At 36.9% G+C, this 13,115-nt stretch overlaps 1 protein-coding gene across 7 annotated transcripts in view; it reads right to left on the reverse strand.

Moving 5' to 3' along the window:
* PARD3B (par-3 family cell polarity regulator beta) overlaps positions 1–13,115 on the reverse strand; it is a 398,314-nt gene that overhangs the window by 266,620 nt on the left and 118,579 nt on the right. For 6 of the 7 annotated variants that reach the window (XM_085066249.1, XM_085066251.1, XM_085066248.1 and 3 more), the window contains exon 3: positions 10,898–11,066. In XM_085066249.1, the coding sequence (XP_084922375.1) occupies positions 10,898–11,066 (169 nt within the window). Of the gene's footprint in view, positions 1–10,897; positions 11,067–13,115 lie in introns of those variants that run through there. The other variant, XM_085066253.1, reaches the window with a different exon arrangement.

Genomic DNA, 13,115 nt, shown 5'->3' on the forward strand with positions numbered 1-13,115 from the left:
ACACAAACTTGTATGTTCTACCTTCTGATAGTACTGTACAGCTTCTTTTATTTTTTTTTTAATGTGCAATGCTATGATAATGTGACTTCTATGTTTAAAGCTAACTCAAATTGCTTATAATAGCACCTATCAATAGAATTTAAAATCTACAGCTATCTGTCCTTCCCAAAGTGCTTAGTGCACTTCCTAAATTCCAATGGATAGAAGATTAATTAACTGCAATGGTGTAAAAGTTAAGACAATTGACTTAAATCTATGAACATGGGAAAACCCAGTTCAAGCAAGTGCTGTCTTTTACATACCAACTCAGCACAGAACAAAGCACTTCCCTATCACTCCAAATGAGGTGTAATTTTTCTTACAAAGATGAATAAAAGCAGTGGCCAAAAAGTAAAACTCAGTAATGGCTTTAAATAGATATTGTTTTAGGGTGATATTTTTCAGTGTCAGTTATTTCAAAATAATTCTTTTCTCTGGTTGCATGTGCTATTATGTATTAAGTCAGGTTTCAGTTATGAAGCACAAGAACTGTTCTCTCAGTTTTTATGACCAGAATGAAATTTCTTTGATGTTAACAGGGCCAAATGAGAAAACTATGGAATGTTTACATTTACAGCTTTTGCCGTTTCAAAGATGGACATGTAAGAATCACCTACACACGTTATTTCAATCATAAAAATCCTGGTTTCAGGATCAAAACCCACACCCATATGATAAGAAGTTAATCACTTCTCAAGGCACTAGGACACGTATCTATCTACAGAGGATGTACAAATAATGCTGGTATTTTCTTCTCATTTAAACATTTTTCTCAAAAGAGTTTCCAGCTAAAGGACAGAACTCGAGTTTGGATCTTAACCAGGTATTCTTTTCTTACTCTTAAGGTCCTAACACATGCCAGGTACAGAGTAATTTCAGGATCTTCTCACCTCTATCAACACAGTGCTGCTATTTTCAGCTCCTCAGACAGGGGGCACACAGACTTACTGGAGTCCAGGGAACACCATGACTCTGCTCCAAAGGATCCTGGCTACAGGTACCACATGGAAGAGACTGGGCTGAGGGGAAGAAGCTACACCAGAATCCTCCTGGAGCAAGGATTTATCAGCTCACAGCAGGCAGTTGGGATTTTTTTTCCCCCCTCCAACACAAATTCCAGCAAAATGTGGAATTCTTTCCCTTGCTGGGCAGACTGGTCAGAGTTTCGTGAAAACATGTTGGCTACTACAAAAAAGAATCAGCACTTTCCACTACAGGCCAGGCTTTCTCTTATTCTTGTACAAGTGAAGCATCTTCATGAATCACACTATTTTCCATGTGCTGACTGATGTGCATCCTCCAATTTACGGCTTTAGACACAGGATTAAAAATTACAGTCACTCCAAACAGCCTATGTTTTTCAATTATTCTTTTTTTTTAAAAAACCAAACAATTGTGCTTCATTAGAATTTTCCTACACACATATACACATAGGGGGTTTGGTTTGGTTCTGATTGTTTGTTTATTTGGGGGGTTTGTTTGGGTTTTTGCTTTGGTTGGTTATTTTTTAAAGTTTAATATTCTTCAAATGGCATTCAAGTGTCAAAAGAAACTGAACTCCAGATATACTTAAAACACAAGTTGTCTTCATCACCCAACTTGCTGGACACAGCAAAAACTATTTATCTTATTAAACACACTGTTTTTTGTAAGCAGCATATTACCTGTAGTTACTGAATTTAAATAAATCATTTGAGGGTAATATATCCTATAAGATTTTAAAACTAATAGATCTCAGACTCTTGCGCCTTATTTTTATTCACAGATTGAAAGGTGAAAATAAGTATTTCTTCTATTTCAATTCCCAGCCCATTTCTCAACTTCAAATGAAATACTTAATGAACTGTACTAGTTGAATAAACTGACACAAAGAAAATATTCTGTGCACCTGCAAAAGAGGCCATGCTGCCAAAAGCTGGTTTAGCACTTCAGCTAACATCAGTTACAGGTGCTTATGCAGTCACTTTTCCACGGTTCAATGATTTAATTTTCTTTAAAACTTTGGCAGCTAAACCGTACAGCTTGAATATCACTTTGGCAGCATTTTACTGCAAGCAGTAGAGTAGCAAAATAATTTTTTAGAGTATTTTAAAGGATGATCACAAATTACAGCATTAGTATACATTTCTGTAACAGCTAAATGTGACCTGTGTTTTACACACCTAATTTGAATTAAGAACCTTTTCTGTTTTGATGTTTCCATAAAAACAGATGTCTTACTCTTGTAGATGTTGTTATTTTCTGTTCTGGTCATGGTAAACTAGTTTTAATCTTAAATTTCAAACTTCTTCACAATTTTAAAAGACAAAATAGTGAAACCTCCTGAACTTGAAACTTCCTATGAGGTTGCAAGGAATAAGAACATAACAGCAGCTGTACCAGCTCCACCTCACCCAGTATCCTGAATCTAACAGTGGTAGCAAAGACTCAGGGAGAAAGCCTAAGAGTGTTGTATCCTACCAACTTGCAAAAAATAACCTTTAAAATATTTCCAGATCTGTGTGGCATATACACCACCATATTTCAAGACACTGATGAGCCACCTCCTGTGAATGTCTAATCCTATTATAGCTCATCAATTTTGGTGTGTTACATCAAGATTTATAGTTTAGTTGAATGCTTCAGGAGAAAATCAGCTTAGGGTTGTTTTGCTTTGCAACTGGTTGAACAATAGTTGCGTTTGATACTAGAGTTTTTACATGGTGAGGAAATTAAATAATAATTCCTTATTGATCTGTCTTAATATTTACAATGCTAAGGTGATTATTGCTATAGGAAGTTAAAAAAGGACCCAGTCACAGAAAGTTACTTGTCCCTTTTTTTGGGAGGGTTAGAAGAGATGATCAAAATGCCCTGCGAGATTTACCTTTCCAGTGCACATACTTTTCTCTCTTTTTACATTCCCTTCTTTTACTCAGTGTCTACAGTAAACAGACCTCCCTCTAATGAAGTAATGATTTACAAAGACAGTAAAACAAAAATCCACAGCCAGTGTGTCTATGGGAAAAATGTGCAACGTGTTGGGAGGGAGGTGCATTTTCTGCCAACTATGTTCAGGTGTAGTGAGAGAATACACAACTGTACACTTTGATTGGCTGATATTTTAGATATCTGTTGTGAGAAACAATCACATTCTGAAGAGGCACTTGAAAGAAGAGGGACAAAAAATGATCTATCAACTAAAGCTCTTGAAAGGGTAAATCAAATAGAAAGCAATGAGAAAGAACTTCACAGCAATGGGCAAATTGAATGGCTCAATGATTATTTGTAACTTCTTTAATGATGACTTTCACAAAGATGGGTGCACCTGTGTACAGGAACATGCTCATATGGAAGACAACAGTAAACAATCATTAGTGAATAAATCATGCAGAAAAAAGCATAAAAACTGTATTAGTTTGGTTTCTTAAGGAAAAAAAGGTGATCTACTACCTTGAGACCTTCAGCTGAAGTCCCAATTTTTTTAACTTGAACAATTTCAAACTTTCAATCAGCCAAGCTTAACAGGCTCATTTCTACCTGAAATATACATTTTGCCACATTGCCTCACAGCTAATATACCACAAGTACTGTAGAGAATTATAAACAGGTACACTTTCCTCTGTCTTACCCAGCACTAGAGGGTACTGACAGAGACTGCACTACAGATTTGAAGTATGATTAATATTACAGCCTTTCAAAACCTTCAGCTGCAAATATTTAGCTAAATGGGTTGATATTTTTAAGAGATACTACCTCTAAAACTAGCTATGCATCATAACAGTATAAAAATACTAACAAAACCAGCAACATCACAAAGTTCATAAAATAGACAAAATCTGAGCAAAAGCACTGACATCAAACAATATGTGTCAAAAAGCACCGTTGACTTTCATAATGGAATTTATTCCATCATTTTAAGTCCCATTCATTACCTTTCCCAAAACCTTCCCTGAGGCAATAAAAGGCTGGAAATCAACATGTCAGCTAGAGAGCTACTACAGAAAAGTGTCTAACTTGTGATGGAAAAATATTTTTCTCCCTATTTAACATATTTTCATGAAGATACCCCTCTTAGTCCAAAGTAAGGCATATTAAACCAAGTGCAAGGGGAATAGAGACAGGCAGAATAATTGATGAGAAACAATCTTTGGGGAAATCAGAGACAGAAGGGCTATTAAATAGAAAAAAGATTCTTTGGTAACCAACTATGCACATAAATTTATTACCTACACTAGCACTAAATTCCTGGATACAGTGAAAGGAAGGAAAGACTGGCTTGTTTTGTAAATAGGCAGCCCAAAGACACAGAAACACATGGAAATTTTATATACATCTTTACAGAAAATATTACTGTATTTTTTGCTGCAATACAAAGATAAAGCAAAACTCATTTCCATGAATCAAGGACAACTAAATAAGACCAAGCTTAAGTCATGAGGTCAAAATATACCAGACTTTCCCTCTGACTGAAATGAAAAGTTATCTTCAAACCTTTAGCTTGCCTGAGAACAGAAACCATTTGTTTTAGAAATGCAAGTAGACTAGAATTGATCATCACAATTCTTTTAAAGCAGATTACAGTGAATGCCGCAGAGGAGAAAAATCTATCAAGTACAGTGTCATCCTCACAACACCTACAGCAAACAGCACAGAACAACACTTGATATCATTACTATGAGAGGAGCCCTCCAGCGCAGTGAAAGAGAATACAGCCATATTTCCTTAAGGAAATAAGCAGTATTCCCTCAAACCACAGAAAACACCATGTTCTTCTCTAATGCATTTCTTTTGAAATGTACCAATTTCAAAAGGTTAGTTTTTCCAGAATCTTATGGGGAGAATTGTTACTCGAATGCAGTACACCCCATGTACTGACAAACATCAGAATGCTCAGCCAATAAACTGACATTGCAAGATTAAGAAGAAAAGGATGGCTTTTGTGGAAGAAGGAATGTCTTCCCTACTTATTCTTGTATGCTGTAAACAAGACATTAGCAACATTTGGTTTATCAGATTAATAGTTTCACATTGTATGTTTGCATAAATTTTAAAAATACATAAAAATGTGGTTTCCTCTGGATTTAAAAACACAGCCTGTGTCTCTGTAGTATCTCAACACCAACTTGAAAGAGAACTAACCAAATATATGTTGTTTAAAATGCCCTCAAGCCTACTTACAATGCTTCCACTTCAAAGAGGATGAGAAAGAAAAGAAATTCTTTCCAAGCTCTGAAGTTACACAGAAATTGTCAACATCCGTACCCTGGAGGTAATAATTTAAACCCCGTCAGGCCTATCAAGGCAGAAACTTCCAAAACTTCCTGGAAGAAACCTTCCCTTCAATTCCCTTAGACTTCACACTAAGACACTGCCAATGAAAGCACCTCTGCTGACTGACTTAGCAACCCAAACACATAGGGCCATTCAAAGTAAATAAGTGTTTTAAACAATCCCATGGAACACAATTTAAACTAGAGAAACTCCAAAACCACAGGAATATGTTAAGCTAATTGAGTATACTCTCTGTCTGAAGCACCTTCAAGGCAATTCCGTAAGGGTGCAAAGTAACCTTTCCCAAATGTCAAAAAGACATGGCCAGAACACCACCAACTGCATCAAAACAGAAAATCAAAACCTTCTGGGCTAGTACTCTTATTATCCTGTACTAACTAGACCTTCTGAGGGTTTAAGCATTCCCAGCAATCTTTGTTTTCAGGGAGAAAATGTTCACTGAGAAGACACTATGGAAATGTCCAGAACCAAAAGAACTCACAGCTCAAAAGCCTCAAGTGCCTGCAAGTAGCTTGAACTCCAACTACCATTACCATTTGTAAGCTTATGCTAGGAGAGAGACTGTAGTCAGTTGTTCCTACCATTATTTGTGCCTAAGTCTTCCACTTGCCTAGAACACTAATCAGATGTGGGGACATGTGTACATAAAAGGAGAAAATCTCAGAGATTTGCTATAAAACAAAGTAATGCAAAATTTGAAATACCGAAGTAAGACCTTTCAGTGGGAAAACCAAGATATTTGCTCCACTGAACAGTGAAAGCTTCCAAAGGGAGGAGTTAACTCCTGTAGTTTACAAGAGAATTTTTTTACCTGCTATCAGTATCTGTTACAAGGAATTATTTCTTTATCTAAGCTCAGCTTTAAATGAACACTAGTAAAGGTATCAATCCATTAAGTGCCTAATTTTATTGTAATAGCCAACAAAGTAACCTAATTGTCTGCCTACAGACCATACTCAAAGAAACAGCTTCAGGATTCTTCAAACCAACTCCCAAATTAACAAAAAAAAAGAGTAAATAAAACAACAAAAAATCATGGAGATGCCTAGTTTATATCTTACTTTTTCCCTACCTTAGGATTCAAAAGTAATAAGTATGTCTAAATACTGGCTGTCTTCCTCCAGGCAAAATCCTGACTACTTAACACCAAGGAGATAAGCAAGAGAAAAGCAGCAACTAAGTTTGTGTCTACTTGAGCATCATTTACCAAATGAAGCAAGCAAAACACCGAGCCAGTCCTGAAGGCATTTCCAGCTCAGAGTGACTTGTCCATAAAACGGCTCCTCCGTAAATAAATTACTGCTCTCTCCTTCCTGCCCATATGGACTGAAAAGGAAAAAACAAATTGACATAATGAAAATAACTCCCCCTTTCCTGTTCCACGACCTACCATGTGGGGAAAACCACTAGAAAACAACAGTAAACTATTAGGTGCAAAAGGAAAACAGAAGCTACTGGCACGCTTACAGGTGCACAGAAAATTACAAGATGGTTTATGAGGGCCATAAACTCTTTCCCTGGGATGTGTGTTACCCTACACTCACCATGGGCTGAAGTCATGCAGCTACAAAGTATTCAGCATACTGTGATTTCACTGTTCACTGCAGGGCTTTGTCTATTCACAGTTTTATAATTAAGAAACATGGTACAAAAAAGGCATTGAAGAATTTGCAATTGTATTTGAGGTTAGAGATGTTGAAGTTTACCTCCAATAAATTTTTCAAAGGTAAATCAGCTATTTCAGCATTTTGTTGCCTGTATCATTCTTTGAAAATTGTTGTCATGGCCACATCATTATTATACTCTAGGAAATTCTGCTCACAAGAAACAGTAAAGGCAAGCTCTGCTGCCATCTTAGCAACTGTGTCTCAGTGTTCTCGTATCCACAGAAACAACAAAATCAGTAGATCAATTTTTCCCTGTTTCAAACAGCTGCCTGAACACATTAAACAGTTGTGTGTTTCTCTAAGTTTTGTAATATATCTTAGCAGGTGCTTTATTGCCATTTGTATTGTCGCATAAAATGTTTTCTTTACCCAAGAACAGGTTCTGTCAAATTAGGATTTTTACTTTTTCATTACTAAAAGACACTGTCAGCAACAGCACATGATAATCCAGTGGTGTGGGGCAGGGAGGGAGGCACTTAAATCTGTTTGCATCTCATGTTATGGACAGAGAAGATACCATGTCCACCAACAATTGAGGTCTTCTTGCCTTTTTCTTAATTAAATATAAAAACCCACAACTGCATGTGTTTGAGAACAGAGTTAGCTTTAAAAGTAGAGCAGTGTTTATTTCAGAGAAAAGAAAACAAACAGCCGAATAACTTCTTGAACTGTTCTAAGGAGATATATACTAAGTATTAAGAAAGTAATTTGATATCCAGTAGATCAAACTTACTTTTTTTTTGCTCTAAAATTTTGCCAGTATTTGGAAGGAATGTAAATATAAGGTTCTTTTAGCTTTTGAGTCAAATATAAGCTTGTTTTTATTCTGGCTCACTTTCAGAGTTACAGGCGATAAAGGAAAAAATAAAGGGTATCCAACTACAGAATAGAAAATCTATAATTTCAGACAGTCAAGCTGATCAGTATTCTAGAATACCAACCAGAAAAATACCCTCAAAGAAGTAACCATAAAAAAATAAAAATAAAAATCATTATTGCCATCCCTATATAAACAGAAAGGGCTTTAGGATTTTGTATAACATACAATTAACTCAACTAGATCAAATATACAATTTATAAAAGATAGGAATGTTTTCAGGCAGTATCTCATGTGTCTCTTCTAAAACCAGTGCCAATTCTCTCACATCTGACAAGAGCAGTGTTTAGTTTCACATGCTTATTAAGCATCAAGCACTAAGTATTCCACAAGCAGATAATTAGCCAGATATTGTTTCTACATAAAACCATGGATCTGATTTCATAAAATATAAAACATCCAACATAAATTAACAGGCAAAATTGCTCACAATCCAATAATTCATATAACGATGAATTCCCCTAATCTCCTTCCTTAAAGCATTCTGTAAAAATACTCAAAAAGGTAAGCACATGATAGTTCTTACTATGAAGCACAGCTCTACCATGGAAAGCAACACTTTTTCCCTATGTATATATTCAATCACATCCTTGCTCCCAAAATAAAAACAGCTTTATAAATTAATATTATTTATTTCTGCTAGAAAGCGGGAGTCAATTCAATACTCAGACAGGAAGCCAGACTACTGTGGTTCATGCATCAATGATATTGATGCAACCAAATTGTCCTTCTATTTCTTCATTTATGTTTCAATTTGCCTCTAATGGAAATAGGCACATAATTTAAGGACCAGGGACTTGTACACAAAAGACAAAGGCAAAAATTAAGTCCAAAGAATTGTAAACCAAGATGTAAAATCCAGAAGAGAAAACAATTACATTTCAGGGCACAAACTGAGTTATAGGACTAACAGGTAGAAAATCTTTCACTTACCTTGTAAAATAAACCAATCTGAAACAGAACTGATGAGACAAACCCACAACATTTATGTTCTCTACTTTTAAGAAGCAAGCACCGTTTTAAGTTCAAATATATGCTAGAATTGCACTGAAAACAAAATAAAACCCTGACTGCTCTTCCCGTGTTATATTTCATCTCCTTTACGCTCTATAGTAGGATTTCATAAATAGTAGGAAATTAACTATGTGGTAGCTTACTGATGAGCTCAACAGCTTGAGCACTTAAGTGCTTTACACAACTGTGTGAGGCTGAAGTACTCTTCTCTCCAACCCTCAACTTACGTAACAGTATGCTAGACAAAACACTTTGTTTTTTTAAATAGTGCTCAGAGGTATTTGGAAAACAATCTCTACTTTCTGAAACATTCAAAAATGTGATAACAGTGCAATTTTAAAATATGCAAAAAATGAAGTGGCAAAACTTTCAACCACTGAACCTTGAGCTACAAGGTATTCCATATCTCTCATGCTCACCAAAAAACACCAACAAATACATGCAAGTTACGTCAATAATAAGTCTTCTCTCAATATTTTTATTTATGAGAAATTCCTGTATCATTAAATACAGAAAAGGATATTTCTGTTCTAGGATACAGAAAAATGCAGATATGATCCATTAACACACATTTCACACTAAAAATTCTCATGCAGCTTAGTCTTTTCTACAGTAGGCACAAAAATGTGCACAGACTTCTGTTAGAAGTCAAGTTACACAGCCTTATCCAGTGAACTTTAGTAGAATTTTTATTTTAGCTCACTGCTTTAGTTAATTAGTCTTTTCCATTAAAAATATAGTTCAAATAGACAAGTGAGCATTCCATTCCTGAAGTTGTAATCAGACTACTCCATGACAGTAGTACAACTAGAAATAGTACTTTTATCCTTACCCCAGCTGCCCACACTCAGATTTTATTGCACACCATTTGGAGACTGCCAGCAGCACTCAGGAACACAGGGTGAACTGGGCACTGGCCTCTGGTGGGATGCAGAGCAGGCTCTCCTGAGCATTATTCATTTGCTAAATGCTGCTTTACAGGCAGACAGACAATGCAGTCACCTTCAATCTGGTTTTGAAAGCTTCTGTATATAGTACTTACATGACAGCTCAGCCTACTTTCAATCCAAGAAGGTATTTCAAACTGCTTTGTGTTCAACAACTCCAGCTCTTTATAATTGGAAACTAGTCTGAACTCCTGGCCATCCAGGCACACTTAACACAGGGCACCAGAGTTGCAGCAGTTCATGTAGGACCCTCTGATATAAGAGGGATTTAAGCAGCAGCCTTTCCTAATCACAGTCTGCTCACTTAAAAGTCAGAAAGGCAAATGGACTCAGTTGTGCAACTTCTTTAAAGGCACAGAGCTGAACTGTTTGCAGCCAGAATATCCCTCTTCCCACCTCCCATGCCCAAAACAAGGCACTAGCTCAGGTAACTGGTAAAAGTATTTGCACTCAGCAGTTTTACACTCATTGAACCCAGGTTCCTCAAAAACAAAGCTGGGGGTTTTTTTCCAATGAATTTGTTGTTTGAAAATACTGTGCACAGACTTCATCTCGTGTGCTCTCAGAATACTATGATGAAGGATTGCCAGCAACTCCTGGTCCTCCTCAAGGACACAGGACATCCCCAAGAGTCACACCAGGTGCCAAAGAGTATCGTCCAAATGCTTCTTGAATGCTGTCAGGATTGGTGCTGGGGAACCTGTTCCAGTTCCCAACCACCCTCTGGGTGAAGAATATTTTTCTAACATCCAACCCAAACCCTCCCTGACTAGCTTCAGGCCATTCCCTTGGGTCACATCACTGGTCACCAGGGATCAGTGCCTGGTCCTCCATGTCCCCTCACACGAAAGCTTTACACCACAATGAGGCCTCCCTCAGTCTCTCCTTCTCCAGGCTGAACAGACCAAGTGACCTCAGACACTTCTCATATGGTTTTCCCTCAAGGACCTTGATTGAACTGCAAGGCAAACAATGGGATGCTAAAAAAAAAAAAAGCCTTTAAATGAACAAAATCAGATTACAGACATACAGAGAAAAAGAAAAATGAAAAAAAAAATAACCATATAAGATATACATACCCAGTTTTAGGGCAGAAGGAGTCACTTCTATCTCACCAATGGGCTGAAAGGCAGCCAGCTGAGTTGCTACCTCTGTCTCAAATGAGTCTGGGCTATTTCTGTCTGTCAAATTGCCATTGGTGCCATCAGTCTTACGGGGAGCTTCTTGTTCATCATAAACAGCAATCAGCTATCAAAACAAAAGATAATGCAGTTTGTATATTTAAAGTATTTCCAAACTTCACTTTTTTAAAAAAATAAAACTTATACTTCCTTTAAAGTACAAAAATAATGATCTTATTTCAGAACAGCTAACAACAAACATACAGATTGCAGAAAGCACATACATTTGTGTTTACATACATTGACTTCAATATGACTTAAGTATATGCTTCAGCACTGCCCTGTGCTGACACACATTTCTCAGAGTTAGCATGCTACCATTAGTGAGCATTTTACATTATTTCAAAACACTTAGGGATGAACATGTTTAAAATCACAGAACAGCGTTTAATTCTTGGGGGTAGAGGGTATTATTAGCCTAAAAATTTTAGCGCTACTGACTGACATGCTGCACAAAGGTAAAACAACCATAGCAGCTGCACTGAGTGAGCAGATGCACATTTTATTTGTAAGAACATCATAACTACATTCCAAGGACAAGATGCACCCAGCACAAAGACAGAGCATGAAGCCTCCCTGGTTGTCCAATCTGTGTCTCTGTAAGGATGAAAGTTTCTTGGTCCAGCACAGCACACATATACCTGGCAGTTCTCTACCCACTACACATCCATCCCTTCCCCCCATCCTGCTGTGCAAGCGTGCACCAGCTACACTGTTTCTGAAAACTCTCCCTCAGTCACTGGCTCTTCCACCACTTCAGGCACACAGGAAGGCCAAGAGTAAGCAGTGACAGGATACAAAGTCTGCAGCCCAAGCTCCCACCAATGTGGACATTAAAATGATAAAAAACACCAGAATAATTATTCTTTGTCTCTGCTAACATGGCCTTTCACAAGGAACATCCTTTTGGTTCCTACTAGTATAAAGTGATCAGAGAGTGCTTACACAGCTTCATCAAGAAGTGACTCACATGTGGCTGGTTGTAAACTTTATTACAGTTCCAGGAAAACAGCTAAGTATGTTACAGCTCTGAGAAAACAAAAATATTATTAAAACGAAGTAGTAGACATGATGTTCTCAACCAACAGGATGCTTGGCACCCCAGAGTCCTCTCCAAAAGCACAGGAGGTAAGAGCAGAAGTTTAAGTGTCTTTCCTGCCCCACCAAGTGACATGACATAGTTCTTCTGCCATTTAAATGGCAAACACTTTGCCTAAGGTGCTCATTTATTTTACTTTTCTGAACTCCTTCAGATCATCCTAATATTTTTCCCAGCTAATCATGGGAATTATACCACAACACACACAACTGGTTAGGCAATACCAAGATATACACAGAAACAAGTTTAAAGGATTGATTTACTACTTTTTATCTCTCTCTGTGTTATTTTAAGGTATGCATATGCTCTCTCCTATAAAAATATTAGTACATCAAATCTCCTCTGACACTTCCAAGAAGTGTCAACAATTATATCCTATGAAAAACAGTGTACTGAAACAAACGTTTAAACAAACTCATTTGCTCAAGGGAAGAAATGAATGTATAAAAGGAAAGAAAAATCCTGAAGTGCTTCTAAAAGGAAGAAACTGACGTTTTCAGGTCTTCCACTCATTTATAATTTGGTTGCTAGAAATGTGTCAGCTCATATTTACCAAAGCACGTTTCAGAGACACACAAACCCCTTTAAATACTTCAGTAGAAAACTTGCTCTCTTTTTCCATGTGGAGCCTGTTTCCTTTCCATGGCCATATAACTAAGTTTCTACAACACACAATTGGGGTTTTATTTGTCCAAAGCATATAGAAAATATTAACTTCAATAATAAGAACAACTCTTTTTGAACCTCATTCCTGCATAACATGTAAAGTACCCAAGTGTTCACACTGCATTCATTATGTCCCAAAATTACATATAGCCAAAATATATCTCTGACTGAGATCAGACACCAACAGATCACAGCAATTTTCTCCTGTACCAAGAAAAAGAAACAAAACAGAAAACCCCATCCTATTGTATCTTTCATTTGTTTCTAAAATGACTGTTCATGTTCATGCTGCTATCAAAGTTCATCCTGATTCAGGTAAAAACCCTGTACACCAAAGGGTTTGCTCTCTTG

Source organism: Lichenostomus cassidix, chromosome 7, assembly GCF_008360975.1.
Source record: "Lichenostomus cassidix isolate B80296 chromosome 7, HeHo_3.0, whole genome shotgun sequence".
NCBI classification, from domain to species: Eukaryota; Metazoa; Chordata; class Aves; order Passeriformes; family Meliphagidae; genus Lichenostomus; species Lichenostomus cassidix.